At 32.7% G+C, this 21134-nt stretch overlaps 2 protein-coding genes across 3 annotated transcripts in view; one reads left to right on the forward strand and one right to left on the reverse strand.

The window, feature by feature from the left end:
* Positions 1-19834, reverse strand: part of LOC142227936 (uncharacterized) — a 33815-nt gene extending 13981 nt beyond the window's left edge. The window contains exons 1-6 of one of the 2 annotated variants that reach the window (XM_075298178.1): positions 19501-19834; positions 15433-17127; positions 11764-12307; positions 4310-6653; positions 3663-4203; positions 2820-2991 (exon numbers count right to left, since the gene is read on the reverse strand). In XM_075298178.1, the coding sequence (XP_075154293.1) occupies positions 2820-2991; positions 3663-4203; positions 4310-6653; positions 11764-12307; positions 15433-16617 (4786 nt within the window). In that variant the 5' untranslated portion in view covers positions 16618-17127; positions 19501-19834. The remainder of the gene's footprint in view (positions 1-2819; positions 2992-3662; positions 4204-4309; positions 6654-11763; positions 12308-15432; positions 17128-19500) is intronic. The other variant, XM_075298177.1, reaches the window with a different exon arrangement.
* The window catches only part of ric8a (ric8 guanine nucleotide exchange factor A), a 469139-nt gene that overhangs the window by 441511 nt on the left and 6494 nt on the right, over positions 1-21134 (forward strand). The gene's annotated exons all lie outside the window — the stretch shown is intronic.

Here is a 21134-nt window from a genome sequence, read left to right on the forward strand (position 1 = left end):
TATCACTAGAAAACAATCAGCTGATGTGCACAAAAAGAATTTTAATTTTTTCGGTTTAAAATATTTTTATATCAGACGCAATTCTAAGTCGGAAAATCAAGAAAAAATATTTAATTTGACGCGGAAAAAATGTGGGTATATATTCGAGGACAGTTAAAGCTTCCAAAACTACAAAAATGGCGACGACGCTGAGATCAATGGCACAAGGATCATCGTGAAAGAAAACAATCAGATGATGTGCAAAACTGAATTTTAATTATTTGCGTTTAAAATGCTGTTTGTTTGTAATCCAATGTTGACTTGAAAAATCAAAATAAATGATAAAGTTGACTCGGAAATGATTACGATATCTACATTAGGACAATAACATATGCCGGATATACAATTGGAACGACGTTGACATTATGTGTCCAAGAATCATTCAAAGTTCGACACAATTGTTACCTAAGTTTGGTGCTAAACAAAATACATTGGCCTTGAAGGATTTCTATTAAAACTAAATGAAATTGAAAATCAACGCGTTTACTTTAATTGTACAGTGTTCTTTTCTATGATTTGAATGTGATGACCATAACTGCTATATATACTGATTTTTTCCCATTTTTTTTTTTTGTAATTGTTGAAGATTAGTCATTTTACCTCTTACCAATTTCCATTTTTTACATTTATTTTTCAATTGTTCGATTAATAAAGTCTAAAAAACTTCTTCAAAAATTAAACACTAAACTCGTCGCTGGTAAATTTAAAGGCGACAAAAAGCGACGATGTTGGCGACAAAAAGCGATGCCAAGAATACCGATTTTCTTCGATAGCAGAATATATCGACGAACGGAATACCAATTAGTGGCGACTGACGAAAAGCGACGGCGACTTCAGGAATAAGTTTTTAGTTTTTTAGTTTTTAGTTTTTTTATTTAGTTTGTATTATGTTATATCATTTTTTTTTTTAATTTATTTTATTGAGTCTCTTTACTAGCTTTTTATGTTAGTATTGCTGTCTTACTCACATATTCATGTTTTTTTTTTACTTTTTTATTTTTTTTTTTATTGTTCTTATTTTTTAATTTTTTAAATTGATAATTTAATTTATATTTTTTAATAGTTTTTTTTCTTAATTTTCATAATTTTTTTTGTTTTAATTATTATGTATTTGTTTGTTTCAAATTCTGTTTAGTCACTTATTGATACTATTTTTGTTATTAATTTCTAGTTTTTAAGCGCATAATTTTTATAATTTGTAATTATTGCTATGTTTGTGTAGTTTTGGAATCCGTATATGGCTTTGCGGCTTGGATTCGCCAAGAAAATAAATAAATAAATAAATAAATTGTAACAAATGGTAGAAAAGCTCTATTATTTAAAAAAAAAATCTATATTGTTCAAATATTTATTCCAGCTTCCATTCTTTGCGGAACTCATTTTCTATATCTAGGAGTCCTGAGCTGACCACGATCTCAAATCTTTTGATATAAAATGCGCTATTTATACTAAATTGACAAAGATCTGTATATATAGTAGTTATGGTCACCACATTCACATCATAGAAAAGAACACTGCACAATTAATTTTAATTTTATTTATTTATTTTCATATGTAACTAAGCCTTACAAGGGCCTAAAATACAGTTACTTAAAACAACATTTAAAATACTAATCAAGTACTAAAGTAAACGTGTTGATTTTCAATTCCATTTATTTTGATTTTCAATTCCAATGTATTTTAAGGTGAGTACTATGTCGATTTTTTCACCAAAACACTAAATTAAAAGTACAAATATATTTATGAAGACGACTATATTTTGATCGAGTCTTGCCAAATAATGGATGGAAAAGATCCAAGGAATTGATTGCAAATGATTTTATATTTCTAAATTAGTTAATTAAAAAAAGTAACCTTGAAAACAAGCTGCTTTTCAGCTTGAAAACTGAACATAGTACTCAGCTTTGAATGATCCTTGGACACATAATTCAATTGTATTAGCCGGATGTTGTTATTGTCCTAATGTAGATATCTAAATCATTTCCCTAGTCAAATTTATCAATTATTTTCAATTTCCAAGTCAAAATTGAATTACAAACAAATAGATTTTAAACGCAAATAATTAAAATTCAGTTTTGCACAGCAGCTGATTGTTTTCTTTCGTGATGATTCTTGTGCCATTGATCTCAGCGTCGTCGCCATTTTTATAGGTTTGGAAGCTTTTACTGTCCTTGATAAATAATTTTTCTTGATTTTCCGACTTAGAATTGCGTCAGAAATAAAAATATTTTAAACCGAAAAAAATTAAAATTATTTTTTGCACCTCAGCTGATTGTTTTCTAGTGATATCGGCCTTTTATTGCCGAGTATTGTAATTGGTACAAAAAATAATCGTCGTCGTCGCCGACGCCACTTCACAGGAATACCAAATGAATTACGAGACGACTTAAAAGCGACGGCGAGAGCGAGGGCGACTTCAGGAATAAGGGTGATTTGTTCAAAAGTATTTTGCCATCACTATTGTTTGAAGAGTCATATTGATATTTTAGCTAGGCAACTAATTGAATGAAATGAAAAATGATATGTATGAACAAGTTTCAATTCTCAGGAATTAAAAAAAAGAACATGATAATAAACGTATACATACGTATTATACCGTCGTAAACGTATGTCGCAAAGTCACAGTTTGAGACAGGCCAACCATACATACATAGATCGAACCATTGACTCAAAATTAAAAGGATTCCATATAAATTTAAAATAAGATGAAAATGAGGCCATGACATAATTGACTTAGAGTACTATTGGCAAATTTTGTATATATCGTAAATGTGACTTACCAGATTTACTAAGGCACTCTTGTAAGACCGTCAAATTGAATAAAGCCTCCACACGGGGATCGATATTTGATGCACTTCGCGATACTAAACACATATCAACATCAGAGGTGTCGGAACCGAAACCAGAAATTGTTGATCCGACTAAATAAAGGCCATATCGTGGATAGGCATTCTGAAATTAAATAGATATATTCATAATATTGTGAGATAAACATATTTGCAAGCAGATATTATTACATTTAATTGTACTTGATTTAAGTATCCTCCACAGAAAAAAATTTTCACGAAATTTTTTGCAATTAAAGTCTTAATTGGGTTTTAAAAAATATTCAATTAAAATTGTAATTGATTTAACTAATTTTTAATTGGAATAAAAATCAATCAGAAAATTTAATAGTATCAATTAATTGTTTAATTGGATCAATTAATTTTTTTAGTTGATACTATCATTTCTGTGATTGAAGACATATCAATTAAAATTGTTTTTCGCTTCTTTATTTGGTGTTGTTTATTTATAAAACGGAAGTGCGAGTGGTTGTAAATGTTTGATCAAATGATTAACTCTAGTCTGGGTCGATAGCAATATTACTGTAGTCGAATATATTTTGAAGAAGTAACTTAGAAATTATCTGAAATTTAATAATTTCCTGAATATTCGTCTATATGACGTCAAAAGTCGCCAAAGCTATGTTACTGCTCGGACTAACTGTGCTATAACAGGCAATTTCACACATGAAAATTGTGCATTTTACTTTTGTTAGACACGGAAAAGGATTTCGATCGTGTAGAAGATCATTTAATATTATTAAAACAGATCTAACATTGTTTGGTTTCGAGACTTACCTTAATGAATAAATATAAATAACGCCAAAGCCTCATTTTTTTCCTAAATGTTTCTTCGGTTTGCTGTGAACTAATAAACTTAGCCCATATATCTCTTGATAGGTTGTCCCATTTAGAGTTATTTAACAATGAAGCTGGGGCCTCCTTGGCTTCAATCAAATGAGCTTTGGCTAAAAACCTATCCGGTGGTGTGTGGGTAAAGAAATCGTGCACAGACGGATTATTTAATTGTCGCATATGTTGAACCTGAGGATTATGATAAAGTAGATTGTGTGGTGGTGGAGGTGGTGGCAACGACTGCATTTGTTGATGAGAAAATATGTGAGGTATCATTGTTGTTTGTTGATTGCTGTTGGTTGTCGAAGATGCCAATAATGTGGAATTATTTTGTAGATATTGACTTCTACCATTGCCAGTGCCACGAACCGACCTTTGGGCAGTTGGTAGGGAATAGCTTGTATTCCCTGGAAGAGACAATGTAGGTGAGGATGACTGTTGAGCTATCAAGCGCTGTTGTTGTTGAGGTAATAACTGCGTAGAGCTGGAAACCACAAAGATTAAAGATAATTAATATTTAGAAAAAAACATGTTCCGGATATTTAAAAAAGCGATGTTTATTTTTGGAGACAGGCACAATAGAAACTTACCCCTTTTCGTAAGATCTCGCTAATGTGCTTCCACTTAAGGAAGTACTTGTAGACAAACTACTCGTGGTGGTGGCAGATAATGCATAGCTCTCAGAGGTAAGAACTTTTTCATTTTTGCAAGAACAAGGAGATGGTGATGTGCTAGCACTAGATGCAAATTGAGAATTTTGATGCTGTTGCGATTGCGATTGCTGTTTCATATCCTCGCGATCTGGCAAAACTGGCGATATCGAAGACGACGAAGAACCACACGATGTGTTATTGGGCAAGATAAGGTTGTTCATGGATTGGACTGTTGACGGCAATTGATTATAAAAACTACATTGGTGCGAGGGACTCCAATAACCACTGCTACTATTCGATCGACTTGAGCCACTCGATAAAGTTGCCAAGTTCAACTGTTCTACTGATGATTGGTTAGAAGAAGCTGTAGGGAGAAAGCTGTTGTGTTGTTGGTGCTGTTGATAATCCTCCTCCAAATATGTTGTAGATGTACTTCCTTCACCGCCATTAGAAGACTGATTGGGTATATTCAAAAAGGACACCATATTTGGATAGACATGAGCCGTTTGTGCGTGTTGGGTATTTGCCTTTGGCCCATGTTGAACTTGATTGGCAAAGTAGTTTTGCTGAAACTGAGTACCACCACTCGTCGTGGATGATATATGCATGTTGGGAAATGAATGAACAAGAGAGGGGGCGTATGTCGTAAAATCTATGGGACTCCCCAGAGGAGTAGTAGCGGCACTAACATCGACTGGTGTTCCCGGTTGACTTTTGCATTCAACCGGGAGCTGTTTACTCGAGCTGCATAGGGATGTTACGGACGACGAAGTCGACAAGGATTGTGACCTACAGCTCTGCTGATATTTTCTATGTTGAAGAGGATTTGACAATGCCAAAGAGTGCGTCGATGAGGCATCAGAATCGTAATCATTGCCCGCAATGATTCCCGTTTTCGCTGCAGCTGCCGCAGCAGCTGTAGTCGCTTCATCAAGCTGAGAACAACATATTATATTAGGTGGAACCAGTGCTGGAGGTTGTATTGTCATCGGCGTTCCACTCATGTGTGATGGCGTCGGAGAGGGCGAAGGGGATGGTACACTTAGCGATAATGGTGCCAAAAGTTTTTTATTTAGAAACTGATTCGGTTGATAGTGTTGATAGGATGTTGAAGATCCTAAAGAATAGCGCTGAATATTGGCCATCATACCCGCCGGAATCGGTTGAGAAATCTTTTCCAATGGCTTCGGACTGGGATTCGATGACGATGGTGTGGGTGGCAAAGTTGGTGCGGGACTACAACCTCTGGAATTTGCACCGCCTATATTACCATCGGTACTCACATATGTCAAATTATAATAGTTTTGATGCTGTGGAGTGCTGGGAGTGTTATGTGCTATCACATGAGAATGATGACTATAGTGACTCTGATTATGATGCTGGTGGTGGTGATGATGGCTATGTGCATGGTGTCCACCATGATGCCCACCTCTATGCTGTCCCTGGCGTTGATTACCACCATATTGGTTGTTTATTTTTGACGGCAATGTTTCTATAGCCGAAGTTTGGTGGGATATTGATTTCGATGAGTTTTGGGCAGACAAATGTGTTTGTTTACGACTATGAACTGAAGTAGAATTGACTCCAGTGGAGGAATTACTTGACGAACAAGATGATGATGTCGAAGAGGTAGAGCCATGTGAATTCTTTTTACTAGTCGAGTCACAGTCTCCCGATAAAGTAACGCAATTGCTTTGCAAAATGCGTGTTGCCCTGGACGAATCTTGGCTGCCAGTCAATATATGATTTGGATATTGCTGTAATGCGCCACCATTTGTTGTATTCGCACTATTAATATGGTAATTTAAATAATTCCCATAAACTGCCCTCGAATTGGAAGTGAAGCGTGACAAATCTGCCGCTCCTCCTTGATTGATACCGGTACTTGTACTGTAACAGGAGGCATTTACGGAACTTTGTTGTTGGTGGTATTGTGGTGGATAGTAATTATTATAGTACCGAGAATTTTGATTGGAACGCACATAACTTTGAGGTTCATTGTATGTATTGGAAGATTGAGCGTTACTATTGAGATTTGAATTATTTGCACTATTACCAGAGCTTTTGCTGCTTGGTAGGATACTTTCACCCAAAAGATCCTTCTGCAAGAACGAAGCAATAGTCAATTGTGTCGGCTGATGATGATGATGGTGGTGGTGGTAAGACTGCTGATTATTGCCTCCTCCTTCATTCATATATCGTGGATTGCGTTGATTCGAATATGAGTAAGCACTGCGTGCAGGCGAATTTTCAGTGCATTGACTGTTATATGAAGATGTTCCTACATGGATGACAAAACCTCAATTATCAATATTTGGCATTTACAGTGTTTTCAACAAAAAGAAGTGGAAACAAACAAAATAAAGAATTGAATAAATATTTCAAGAGGTTCAAGTTGCGTTATTTCCAATGCGAAATACTGACACATTCATCACAATAACATACCTGCTACGTGTGGTAGTACTAACACGTGGTTTTATGAGAAGCTTACGAGAAATTTTAGAAAATTGGTTGCAATAGTGCAATGCAAAGAATGGCAAGATGGAATTTACAATAAATTAAGAGTCTCATGTCATTTGTGTGTCCTGTAGAAGGAAGGTGTCTAAGGCAATGCAATCCAAATAACAACAGATACAGTGCGATGAAAAAATAGGGTTTTTTTTGAATGTCGGTGTTCCTCCGTTAACAAAAAAACGGACTATTTTCCAAAACCGGTGGACGTATTTTTTTAAACAAATAGCCGACTTCTAAGACGTACTTTTGAAAGGAAAGTCTAATCTTATTTTTACGATAAATCAACGAAAGAAATAATTCGATAATTTATTAAATGATGGACAGAATTTTTTATGCATGTGTGCTTTGCAAGAATTTGGAAATGTTTTCTTTGCAGTTTATTAAAATAAACAGATATGAGTGCCTACTAGAGGAGCTCGATCAATATTGGCTTCGGCATTTGGCCAAAAATCGATAATCGGCCTTCGGTATCAGTATAACTTACATATTTCATATCGAATTGCACCAGTGTTGAATTTGACTCAACCAAAGCCCTCCATATGGGAAATGACATGACTCCATGCCCAATAAAATTGAGAAGATTAAAAAATTAGATGGATTCATATATTAGGGAGCCTACTATGTTATGTGACGGTAACATATCTTAATATTGGAGCAGTTCTCCTTTTCAAATTTCAAGATCAGCGGCAATATTTATTTAAGCGCTCCAATTGTTCAATACAACGGGGCGTCTTTTTTTCTGAAAGCAGATCGTGTTTGCATGGAAAAATTAAAAAAAAATCCTCTTTTGTCATAATAATATCAAAGTACTGTATTTTGAATACTAAAAAGTCAGTAAGCTCCACAAAAGAATTTTATAAGACAAGGACTGAATATGTTTTATTGTTGTTTTTTATTCCTTTGTTCTTATTGAACAATATGCTAACATTGAACTAAAACACTGCAAACTTCTTTAATTTGAAATTATTCGAAAATAATCGGATTCGGCCGATTATTTTTATTTTTGTATTTTTGGCTGCGACCAAAAAAAAAGCCTTTCAGTCGAGTTGGTAAATTAATTCTTTAGCCTTGAAAATAGAAAACACGAAAGCCGGTTGCTGTGATCTCGAAAACGCCGGTTCTACCGGTCCACCAAAAAATGGGATTTTCATCAAAACCGACAATCAATGTAAGAAAATAAAAAGGCCCAAAGGTGTTTATTAAATTTATCATTTTCCAATCGACCAAAAACACATTTTGAAAAGCGTAGCCATTTTGACGAAGATAGACAGTTTAGGGCTAAGGAAGGCATTAGGGGCATTGATACAGGTAGTTGTGACATTCTTTTACCAATATGAATCCGAACGATGTGTTACATTACATGTGCAATTACTTAGGGAATCTATGAAATGACACCATCATCATCATTACTGAGAGGTAATGAATCACTTTTTAATCCACCTAACATCTAGATGGCATACAAATAAATTAATATATACAGTGAAACCTCTGGAAGGTGGACACCCACTGTCGCATAAATTTTGTCCACATTTAAGAGGTGACCGGGTATGAGAGGTTAATTTTAATATGTTATGGCGATTTCGATTGGGAAAAAAAGTGCAACATTTTCGAAATTGATTGCAAAATATGAAGTATTATGAATTAACAATAACTTTGGAATGACACTATCATTTGGGCGGAAATATAATAAGGGAAAAAGTAATGTAACACCAAGGCAACATATTTTTGCGAAACGAAAACGCCCTTAATATCAGGGCTGTGGAGTCGGAGTCTGAAGATTTTGCTGGAGTCGGAGGCGTAAAAATTTTGCTCGACTCCGACTCGGACTAAACTGAATGTTTTAAAACATTTCACATTTTTGAATCTAAAAAAGTTTTTACGCAAATTAGTTTCCATTGCGTTATTCATTCGATCAATGTACGGTATGACTGTATATGAAAAGCAACTTCCAATTACCGAATGTAATTGGAAATTTCCTAGAATGTTAGACTAGCAGAAGGGATGAATCGACGCATTTTAATGCCCACCACCCACCATTTTTTTGTTGTTGTTTTAAATATTTCGAACAATCGATTTTATTTTAAGACCATATACCTACCCAGCAAAAACTCTCATTACCCGGTAATCTTGTAGATAAGCCTATTTAAAAATTAATAACCACTTATTAATTAGCATCGCTTCGGATTACATTTATATAAGCATGTCCTAGGAGGAAAGTACTTCTCCCCAGGCATACTTTCGGCCACAAAATAAGTAGTGCATTTAAAGCATATAATCACCTAATATGTAATGACTTATTCGTAGATACACCAAAGCTTGCAAAATAGCCACTTATTGTCTCAGGCAACCAAATCTCGAATATATTGATTTCTATCGCCGATCAAATTAATGTCACACTTAAAATAGAAATAAATGTAGGTTGTTTAAGGGAGTTGGATTCGTGAATTACGTTATAATATATCCAATAGCCAATTCACATAAGGTTCGAAATCTACTAAAAGTGGATTTTAAGTCTCTTTTTTATAAGGCAAATGGCATTTGAAATTTAGTTTAAGCGCATTTTGGAAGTGTAATGTCCATGAGGTATAAGAAAGCATTTATTTAAAACATAATATGACAATGTCATTAAACACAAGTATTATGAAATATTTGTGATAAAAAAATCTTAACGGAAAAATCTTCAGAATTACCGTTACATTACATATTCTTTTGTGCTCGATTATGTGAATACTTATATTAACACAACTGCCTAAAAATTTGAGAATAACAATTCGAAAATTACCGAGAAGTATTTATTTTTGTCATTACAAGTTAGTCATTATAACTCGCCGCAATGTAATGCAACGTGTAATGACAGCTTTACTCCTGGTAATGTCAATTGTAATGAGATGTGGTTACCTAGTTTTTGCTGGGTATATACATATGTCGAATATTGGCAGAAAATTCTTTCAAAAATTTATTTCTATAGAAAAGTTAGTCAAATTTAGTCAACATTTTATTTCTATAGAAATTTTTATATTTCATTTCATTTCATTTTATTTAACAATACAGTAAGCCTTCGTGGCCAATAAATCGTATTGTTCTTAAAAAAATACATTAATAGTAATTGTAAAGTTATCAATCCTAATCATTAATACTTAAATTACCCTACTATGCCTACCAGTCCACCATCCTCACTTTGGCCAAAGTCACATAGAAAACTAATATTAATAAAGGTAAACTAACACCTACCATTGGTAAATAACAGTCAACATTAAATATATTCATTCAAACTAGTCAGTAGCAAGTTCCTAAATTGATTCTCAGGAAACCCAAAATCCCTTACTGCTACAGGAAGATTGTTCCAAACCCTAGCAGTTGTAACAATAAACCCCCTCTCAAAAAGGGAACAATTTATTCGTGGTATAATTATCTGCGGATTTCTCACCGATCTAGAAAAAATGTTATTTCTATAGAAAGTTTGTCCATATTTTATTTCTATAAAAAAATTTAGTCAAAATTTTATTTCTATAGATATTTTGATCGAAATTTTATTTCGAATTTTCTCAATTTTCTCAAAATTTTATTCCTAAAGAAAATTATATTTCTATAGCAGATTTTCTCAAAAATAAAATTAAATTTTTTTTTATTCTTTTTAGCAAATTTTCTCAAAATTTTATTTCTTACTGATGATACTCACTGCTGCTATAACGAAAAGTTATAAACATTACTCAAATTTCCCTATACTTCTAATTCATATTTATCGACTGATGAATCATAAATGCATTTTTGAAAAATTGCCTAATATTATTAATATTATAAATATTTCCCATATGTATAACATGCGCCATACTGTGCCCAAGGCATTTGCTGTGCCCAAGCTTTTGTAGAAGTCTGACAAAATATAGTCCAAATCGCGTCAGTTTTAAATATTGGTTAATGGAAATATAAACCTTTATATAAAGCACTCAACAAATTTGAAGGATTTGAGATTTGATCGAAATGTAGATCTAAACACCAAGTTGTGCAGGGTATATTATAGTCGTCCCATAACGTTATATTTAAATTTTAAGTACATAGATTTTGTAGAAGTGTATACAATTTTGTCTAAATCGGTTCAAATTCAAATTCATGCATATGGGAACATAAAATTCCCAACAAATTCGTTTTGTTTTGTTATTGTTGGGTTTTTTCCTTTAATCACTGTTGTTGTTTTTTTTTTTTTTTTGATTTCAGCTTAAAACCATGCATTGACTAAACTACAGATGTAGCTTAACTAACAGAGGAAAAGGATTTGAGATGGTATCAATAATTTTGGTCCACAATGTGTTTAAGGGTATAATACAATGAGTCCCGTTCGACTTTGAACTTTCTTTACTTGCCTATAAATACATATACTGAAGACTGTTGGTATCTTCTAATAGTGTGATGGGTATTTATATGGTTATCTTATTTATTAAACATAGGACCGACATTGCCTTAAATTTTTTAAATATAGAGTTCAATTGGCATCAAATGTGAAACTAAGATCTTTTTTGCACACATAAATAAATACGATAATTTATATTCCATTTACGGTACCATTTACGGTACCCACCACAATAGAGGTATTAAAATGAGATTTAGCTATATTACCCAGAGTCGGAGTCGAGGCTGATGAAAAATGCTGGAGTCGGAGTCGAGCAAAATTGGCTCGACTCCACAGCCCTGGTTAATATAGCAAACGTCCCCAGACAACTTTCCACGTTTGGGAGAGTTTTTAAGAGTGTCCAAGTTTGAGAGATTTCACTGTAGTAGTTAGGATAATACTAACAAAGGTTTGTGTAGTCTTTCATTTGATTAAAGTTATGCTTTCATTTAAGTTTTACTCTATAAACCATTCGAATTTTATAGCATACCTGATGTTATTGGCCCCATAAGGTTTTCAGTTTTATTTGTCACATCATGTTTTATACCGCCAGCCATTTGAACACCAACCGAGTGTAAAAAATCCAATGAATATGAATTGGAGGATGTTATGTTCTTTGTTGTTGAGTCTTGAGTATTCAGAATATTATTGCGATTTGATTCACCACTACTACTACTTCTTTTAGCAATGGGACTATCTGCCAAAGTCGATCCGGATGATTCATGCTTAAAACTGGTTACTTCTGTTGAATTCGAAGAACCGGAAAATTGACCTTTTACTACCGGTGTTGATGAGAGCAATGATTTTTCTATATCCGAATTCGAAGGAATATCATTTGCAGATGGCGTTGGGGGAATATGAAGACTAGTTCTTTGTTCAGTACTTTCATTACACGAAATCCCTTTGCCCATCACAATAGACTGGAAATTGTCGTTTTTGTTCTGCGTTCTTTGTGGAGGATTGTTATCTCCAAATGATAGATCAATACAATTGCATTCGCATCTCTTCGTTCCCAAGATTTCGGAAGGGATAACCTGAAATGTCATTAAAACATATTTTTGTAGGAATTTAGTATAGGAAATAACTAAATACGTTCATGTAGGTTTTTGTTACATAAGAAAAGAAGAAAATGAAATAATTGATTTCATGAAAAGTTATTAGTTGGCAAACATTAAAATACGCGGGGAGGGCTGATTTCATAAAGGAAAGAATCTCTATGCAAAATATGTTCAAAAATTGAATCGGGATTATACATGCAAATTTTAACTACATAAATATTTAAATTGTTAATTGCAACATAAACTAACTTGCATTTAGCTAACACGCATACACATTTAGCTACAGCGTTCGTACATATTTGAAAAACTCTATGTGAATATTTGTTTGATGAAAATGAAAGATTCGTTTACCTAAAGTATTCTATATATATTTTTCTAAAATTCCAAGTAGATTTACCTCCTGTGAAGATTTTTAACCGATAACTAAATTACTTCATTTGTAAGAATTTCAACACTTTTTGACACAGAGAACTAGTTTGAAATTTTTGAAAAGTATTTTGCCTGCTTGGCATTAGTGTCTAAGCCAACCTTTATATAAGTTCGGAAGTTAGACAAGATAAAGACATATTTGTAAAGGTAATTTCAAGGTATCAGTTGATTACAATTTTTTTATTTGTTTATATTTATTCAAAATAAAATTATTTTATACAAAAAAAATTTTGAAATATTCAAATTGCATTAAATTTATGACAGAAAAGTATCGACGAAATAAATGGTCCTCATAATTGATGGTAAGAATTTCTTCAATTATTCTTGCGAACCGCAACACATTTCCTCATATTTCGAAGTGTACATCGATACATTTCCAGATTTTATCTATTTTGAATTCCCCTTATTGAACGATGTTTCAATTTGATTGACAATCAAAGTGGAAATATGGCGGCGAACATTGTTGTTTCAGTAATACTGAAACTTCCTTCCTTATATGCCTTGGTCCTCATTATTAATGGCAAGAATTACTTTATTTATTCTTGCGAATCGTAATATATTTCCTCAGATTTCGAAGTAAATATGGATAAAATTTTGTCAAAATTTTATTTATTTATTTATTTATTTAATCAACCAACGCCCTATAGGACAACATGTTGATAGAATTATTATTATTTCTATAGAAAATTTTGTCAAAATTTTATTTCTATAGAAAATTTTGTCAATATTTTATTTCTATAGAAAATTTTGTCAAAATTTTATTTCTATAGAAAATTTTGTCAAAATTTTATTTCTATAGATAATTTTGTCAAAATTTTATTTCTATAGATAATTTTGTCAAAATTGTATTTCTATAGAAAATTTTGTCAAAATTTTATTTTGATAGAAAATTTTGTCAAAATTTTATTTTGATAGAAAATTTTGTCAAAAGTTTATTTTGATAGAAAATTTTGTCAAAATTTTATTTTGATAGAAAATTTTGTCAAAATTTTATTTCTATAGAAAATTTTGTCAAAATTTTATTTATGTAGAAAATGTTGTCAAAATTTTATTTCTATAGAAAATTTTGTCAAAATTTTATTTCTATAGAAAATTTTGTCAAAATTTTATTTCTATAGAAAATTTTGTCAAAATTTTATTTCTATGGAAAAATTATGAAGTACCCCTTAGTTGGAAAGGAATATCTTGAAAAATCGAACAAAACATCATGAATTCTACCAAACAGTAAAAAGTCTAACATTTTTGGTAGAATTCTACCAACTGTGGTAACCGTGGTTATATGGTATGTGGGATTTTGCTTTTGCTAACCCATTCTCTATGTGGTGAGTGTAGTAAAAAAATGAGAATAGGTGGGAAATGAAAAGAATAATAAACGTGACTTCGAGCAACTTAACGGACAACTGTTTAGTGCACAACCGATATTGAGACTGAGGTCATGATCCTTTTTATGCAAGTTGGGTAAGCAGAACATTGCACCACGGAGGATCCCACTATTGCGGTAAAAATCAATGGTAATCGAGAAGAATCAAGTAGTCACAAGGTTAAGGGCGGTACTATGTTCGATGTTCGCGTTGAAATTTCCACGGTTACTCTATTAAAATAGTGCCATTAAAAGAAGATAACTCAATTGATACGCATTGTCTTTTTCATCTAGATTTGATTAAGATTTAACAGGAATATATTTTTTCATTTATAATGTTGATTGTAGAATTCTACCAAAAATGATTTTGATTTTTTTACTGTTTGGTAGATTGGTAGAATTCTTGATGTTTTGGTACATTTTGCAATATAAACCTCTCCATATAAGATGAAGGTACATCAATTTTCTATAGAAATACAATTTTGACCATCTTTTCAATAAAAATAAAATGATGACAAAAATTTAAATAGAAATACAATTTTGACAAAATTTTCAATGGAAATAAAATTTTGACAAAATTTTCTATAGAAATAAAATTTTGACCAATTTTTCTCGAGAAATAAAATTTTGACCAAATTTATGTAGAAATAAAATTTTGACAAAATTTTCTATAGAAATAAATAAAATTTTCTATAGAAATACAATTTTGACAAAAGTTTCTATAGAAATAAAAGTTTTCCAAAATTTTTTATAGAAATAAAGTTAAAAAAAATACATAGAAAAAAAGTTTTCCAAAATTTTTTATAGAAATAAAATTAAAAAAAAAATATAGAAAAAAAATTCGAAATTTTTTTATAGAAAGTAAATTGACCAAATTTTCCATAGAAATAAAATCTTGAGAACATTTTCTATAGAAGTAAAATTTTTGAAAATGTTACTATAGAAGTAAAATTTTTGAGAAAATAAAATATTGACAAAATTTGCTAAAATAGAAACGAATAAAATAAAATAATTCCAGATATAAGTTAAGATCAGCTTAGTCATAAATTCTGCTTTCTTCTCTGAGAGCATTCCATTGCAATGTTCAAGAGCAAAAATACCTGTTTGATACGTGATTTTCTTTGATATCGTAAAACATACGCCAATTCTACTTTCATGAATATCATTAAAAAAAATTGTCTTTGTAAGAAGTTTTTGAAGATAGATGAAGAGGTCAAAATAGGTACACTATACTACGATCTATCCGTACTATTCATGTGGAATAAAATAATAAAAATAATTTATCAACACATATATGTTTAATTGAACTTACTTTGTCCACTTGTGGCTTAGCGGAACTAGAACATGAAGTGCATATTCCTCCGCCAGTACAGCTACAGCCGGTACAACACAGATTATTTGAATTTTTCCAAGATTTCTTTTTGGAATTGGAACCAGTTTGAAATGTTGTCGATGCTGCGGAGTGCAAACTTCCGCTATGCCCCATAGTGAAACTCGATCCGTTATTGCATTTACACAATTGGTCACTTTCAAAACTTTTTTGCCTATATGACGAATTGTCCGTCTTATTTTTACTGTTAATTTTCATATTAGCATGCGACTGTTGTCTACCAAATTTTGTGTAGCATGCACCACAACTCGACGAAATAGCTTCTGTCTTCGATCCACTTGTACTTTTTACATTCGGTATTAAACTCGAAGATGTTGCAGGAGTATTCGAACAGTCCTCATTTGAATTCGTCCTATGCAATATCGGAGTATATTTTTGCAAGGCTACTGTGGGTGATAATTTACCACACTTGTGGGCTTGATTAGAGGAACATTTACAGGGTGAATCACTTGAAATTATAGATGATATGCTAGTATCACTTTGTGGAATGGTTGTATTAGTGATGATGATGGTCGTGTTGTTGTTGTTGCCAACATTGTTTTTTTGTAATTCACTACTCGAGTAATTTTGATTTTTGACTAAATGACAATTATTATTGTTGGAAGTGGCGTTGTTGTTATTGCCATTATTTGTTGTTGTTTGAGCTTTCTGTTGACTCGTGTGCATCGTTGATAGGTATTGATGCTGTTGATTGTGATAATGAAATGGTTGCAAAGTATTCTGTTGTTGGTAAAACTTCTTACGATTCAATGAAGATGTCGAATTACTATTGCTAATGTAGTGCTGTTTTTTATTCTTATTACCAACATTGGAGTTATGATGATACTTAGACTGCTGGTGCTGAGGCATTTTATTGCTACTGCTCCCATTGCCATTAGCATGAATGAATTTTGTCTTATTCGGACCATTATTATGTTTTTGGTATTGGTCCCTTTTATTTGGTTTCTGTACGGAGGCTCCATGATTAACGTTAACAAAATCCTTGGATGTGGAGTCTCTATTACCGACGGTTTGTCCCACTGGCTTTTGACTTGCAGTGGGTGACAATGATGACAGTGGCATATTTTCTTGAGAATTTGGAGTTAAAATTTTCATATTGCTAAACATAATAACATCTATATATTTTTTTATAGTTTTTAAAACTTTTGAATTGCTAATTCTCTCGGAGTACTAACAAATAATAATGCAGTAATTTTTCTTCTATTGCATTGGCTAATCTTCAAGGGTATGTTTATAAAATTGCCCGAGATAGCCGTCTTATAAATAGCATTTTTTTTCTTTGTGCTTGGATTTTTATCTAATAAATAGTATTGAGATTTTTCTAAAAAAAACTTATAGCTTATGTTACACAATCGACCTATATAGTAGTATGGCAGGCAGCTTTGAGCGTTATGTTCATGTACGTATGTATATTATGGAAGAATTGTAGTGTAATTACATTTCGATGAAGTTGCGTTCTCTGCTATTCGACGCTTTCCGGAGATTTGTCTGTTGTGTTGCGACAACAAGCAATACATTTAGCATTTTACCTCTTATAAGTATATTTGAAGGATTAGTTTGCTGAGAGGGTTTAGTATATGGGATTCTACACATATGCAGAACATTTTTATGTCCAATCTGTAAAAAAAGAAACAAAAATACAAAGATTGTTAATTAATTATTTGTAGCTATTCGTACTTTGCTGTTATAAAACGCTACATAGTTACATCTTTTTATACCCTTCACCACTACTGTGGTACAGGGTATAAGTTTGTGCAAGAAGGAGTAATCATAGACCAACCTTTTAGTATACGGATCGGTTTAGAATTAAATTCTGAGTCGATTTAGCGATGTCCGTCTGTCTGTCTGTCTGTTGATGTATTTTTGTGTGCAAAGTACAGCACGCAGTTTTAGTCCGATTGTCCTAAAATTTGGTATAGGGTCCTGTTTCGGCTCAAAGACGATCCCTATATATCCCTAAAAAATCGGTTCAGATTTAGATATAGCTGCCATATATATTTTTCACCGACCTGGTCATAATTGACGTGTATATAAACCGATCTTCCTCAAATTCCGTACATCCGAAAAACTTGCAAAATATCAGCCAAATCGGTTCAGACTTAGATATAGCTCCCATATATATATTTTACCCGATTTACACTCATATGACCACAGAGCCCAAAGTTTACTACCGATTTTCGTTAAATTTTGCACAGAGAGTAGAATTTACATTCTCCCAAGGCTTGGTAAATTTGACTGAAATCGGTTCCGGTCCGATTTGCACTTATATGGCCTCAAAAGCCAGACTTTTGCCCTGACTTACTTCAAATTTTGCGCAAGGAGTATATTTAATAGCATTGGTAAGTGTACCAAATTTCTTTCGCCCGATTTGCACTTTATACAATTTATTTTTCAATTTCCATTTATTTCGTAATACAAAGCCAATAAGGCCAAATAAAAAAATATTTCACTTATTCGCTGTTACAATATGTAATAAACCTGCAAAATTAAAATTAAAATTACAACTTTTCTAGGTAAACTTAATTACAACTTGGTAGGGAGAGAATGATCCTCAACAATACACAATGAGCACCGGCAGAGATGTACCATCTACACGGTTGACACTTGAGCCAAAAATAATCTACCAAAATTTGGAGAAAATTTTACCAAAAAACTACCAAACAACAAAACCTTATTTTGCAAAATTTTTTTCCTATAGTAAATTTATTTATTTATTTATATTTATTGTGAAAATAACCAAGCCTTTAGGCCAATTGTGGCAACCGTAACGTCAATTTTACATTTTTTCTTTAAGTTTATATTTGTGATCATTTTAATTCCATACCTTTAAACATCATAGATTGTAAGTAAAACTTTGTGCTTCGTGAAGTTATTCTTTAGTAGATTTATTGTAATCTACCTCAATTGGCCTTTAAGGCTTCAAAGTACAAATAAAGATGATAATAATAATAATATCCCTTCTGACTTTCGTCTTAACCTTTTTCAAGAGTTCTCCAGATGTACTATATTGATATATAGCGATATTAATTTTAATAGCTTAACGACAAAAACTATCAAAAAGGTGCATCAACGTAAAAATTCCCAAAGGATAGAAAGGAGAGAAAATTACGTGATGTCATTAACCCAGTTGAGTTGCTTGAGAATTTGTAACTACAAAACTTCTACATGAAGGTGGCTATCACAAAGAGCGTATCTGTGACCCAGTGGTGCCTGAGCAAAGTTCTCAAAAACATATGCCCAAAGAGTATATTTCATCAAAACGGAAGAGAGATCATTTCATTAGCTTTTTACGCCACGCATGGAATTCCTAGCGTAACAGGACGCATGACCGCATTATAGCTCCTTCAAGAAACAAGCACATATGAGCAAATCACAAATGCTTTTTATTTGTGGGTTTTGATCTGAACTTACTGAGAAATTGTGCATCCTAGTAAAACAAAAAAGATGTGTTAGCACCAAAAATTAAATAAGACCAGATTTGCAGTCCCGTCTTTTATATTCCAGTCCCTGCAGTCGCAACATTTTTTACTACAAGAATGTGTGTCCTTATATATCAAAAACGGTAAAAACAAGAACACTGCTTTACTTTAAAAGATGGTCAACATAGCCAAATCCGACCTGGAGATGATATAGGTGTGCAATTATGCGTGTTTATGTGCGTTTGTGTGTGTGCGTACGCGTTCATATAATATATTGTTTAAATGATCATATCAAACAACGCACTTTTTGGAATCAGTGCAGACTGTACATGGAATAATAAGAATCTTATATACCCATACGTTTCTTTTGGACTAGCCAACCAACAAATAACAATGTTTATATCTGATTTTTAACTATTAATGACTAAATTAAATTCCAATCACTTGCATTCGATAAATATGTACGCCGAGATCACATACAGAATATAACGGCACACATTTATTAATATAATCGCAATTGTCGCCATATTTACTTTACTTTTGTATAGATATACAATGCTAATATACAAACCTCGTGGTTCACATCTATGGACGGTTTGAGGACACTCAATAGGATCACGTTTCGCGCCTTTTCTAGACTATTCTGCACACTTCATAAAACTTGCGGCGGAAAATTCCCTCCACTTTGCACGAAGATTAGTTCATCCAATTTTTTTTATATTTGATAACTTGTAAATGCGGCAGTTTTTTCCAAAGTGTTTTTTTAGAATATCTCCATCGTTTGCAATACACGTTATTGTTGTCATCAACTCTTTTTTTCTTTTATAATTATATGATAATGTAGTAGTCTCCGGCTGACATATCGATAAAACAAATGTTTTTCAGTAACAGGACAGAGATGAGTATTTTTTTGTTGTGTACTTTCATGAGCGAACTAAATATAAAGTGTACAAGCGCATTTTCTGTCATATCTTCACTATGACAAATGACAACGTGCGCAAGGATTAAGGCCTGGTTATGCATCCAAAAACGGGTCGTTAGCGTAGCGTGACGTGTCAGCTGTTTGTTTTTGATATCATAGACCAATTAAAATAGAGACATACCTTGATAATTCACCATGGTGTTGTTTATTTGCAGTGCGCAGTAGTCTTGGGCAAAATCGTTCACCGTAGTGATTCGGACTCATCGTTCCTTTTGTACAAAGGAACTAGTTCCTTCAAATCGTTCCATCGTTCCTTTTCGTTCCGGATTTTTATAATTGTCATCACTGTCATCTACTAAAGGCAGACATGACATTGTTTGTTTACTTTGTGTAACGAAGTTCGTGGTCAATTGAACGATACAAAAATATGGAAAATTTAGTGAAATTACTTCAAATAGTTTATAGTAAGAAAAAATAATGAAAGGAATGGAAAATTTAAGGAAGTAACTAAACTCAGGAAGCCAAACTCTTTGGATGGATTGTTGCATTTAATAATACTACACTCTGTGCAAAATTATTCATTGCAAGAAATTACGATTTTTTTTGTCGTTTTCGAAGAGCATGAGATGAAATTAATGATTCTATTAAATAGCAGCATATCAATCAATGATTTAAAAACATACGCGCCAAAAATGAATGAATTGGCAAATAGCTCAAACAGAAGTAAAAAAAATCAAACTGCGATCCGCGGAACGATGGAGCGCAAATTGAAAATTAAACTAAATGACAAAAGGAACGATGAGAACGAAAGAGATGGAACTAGTGACGGTCGTTCCTTTTAGTGAACCGTTCATTGGAACTAGTTCGTTCCGAAACGACACAAGACTAGTGCGCAGTCATTCCACTCAATTGCGCAGTCAAGTGACTCAATTTCTTTTTGGAAAACGAGAATTACCGTTCAAATCAGTCAATTTGCATTACAAAAAAGGTGTGGATGTATAGAATTTTATATGCTTTTACAATATTTGGTTTTTCATCAAGAAAACAAAGGAAAGAAAACAAAATAAAGCCAAATTAAAAAATCACTCAATTGCGGACGAAAAAGAGCCATCTACGGTGTGCAGACAAACTACAGCGCTGTCAATTCACTTTCGTTGTCTATACCTTCCTTGGTCTATGTTGATATACGACAGCCCATACAAATGATTATCCAACATTTGCACAACGTAAGCATGTCGTAAGATTCAGAAAAAACAAAAATGTACGTGTCGGTGTCGTATCAG

Source organism: Haematobia irritans, chromosome 3 (genome assembly GCF_050003625.1).
Source record: "Haematobia irritans isolate KBUSLIRL chromosome 3, ASM5000362v1, whole genome shotgun sequence".
Lineage (NCBI taxonomy): Eukaryota > Metazoa > Arthropoda > Insecta > Diptera > Muscidae > Haematobia > Haematobia irritans.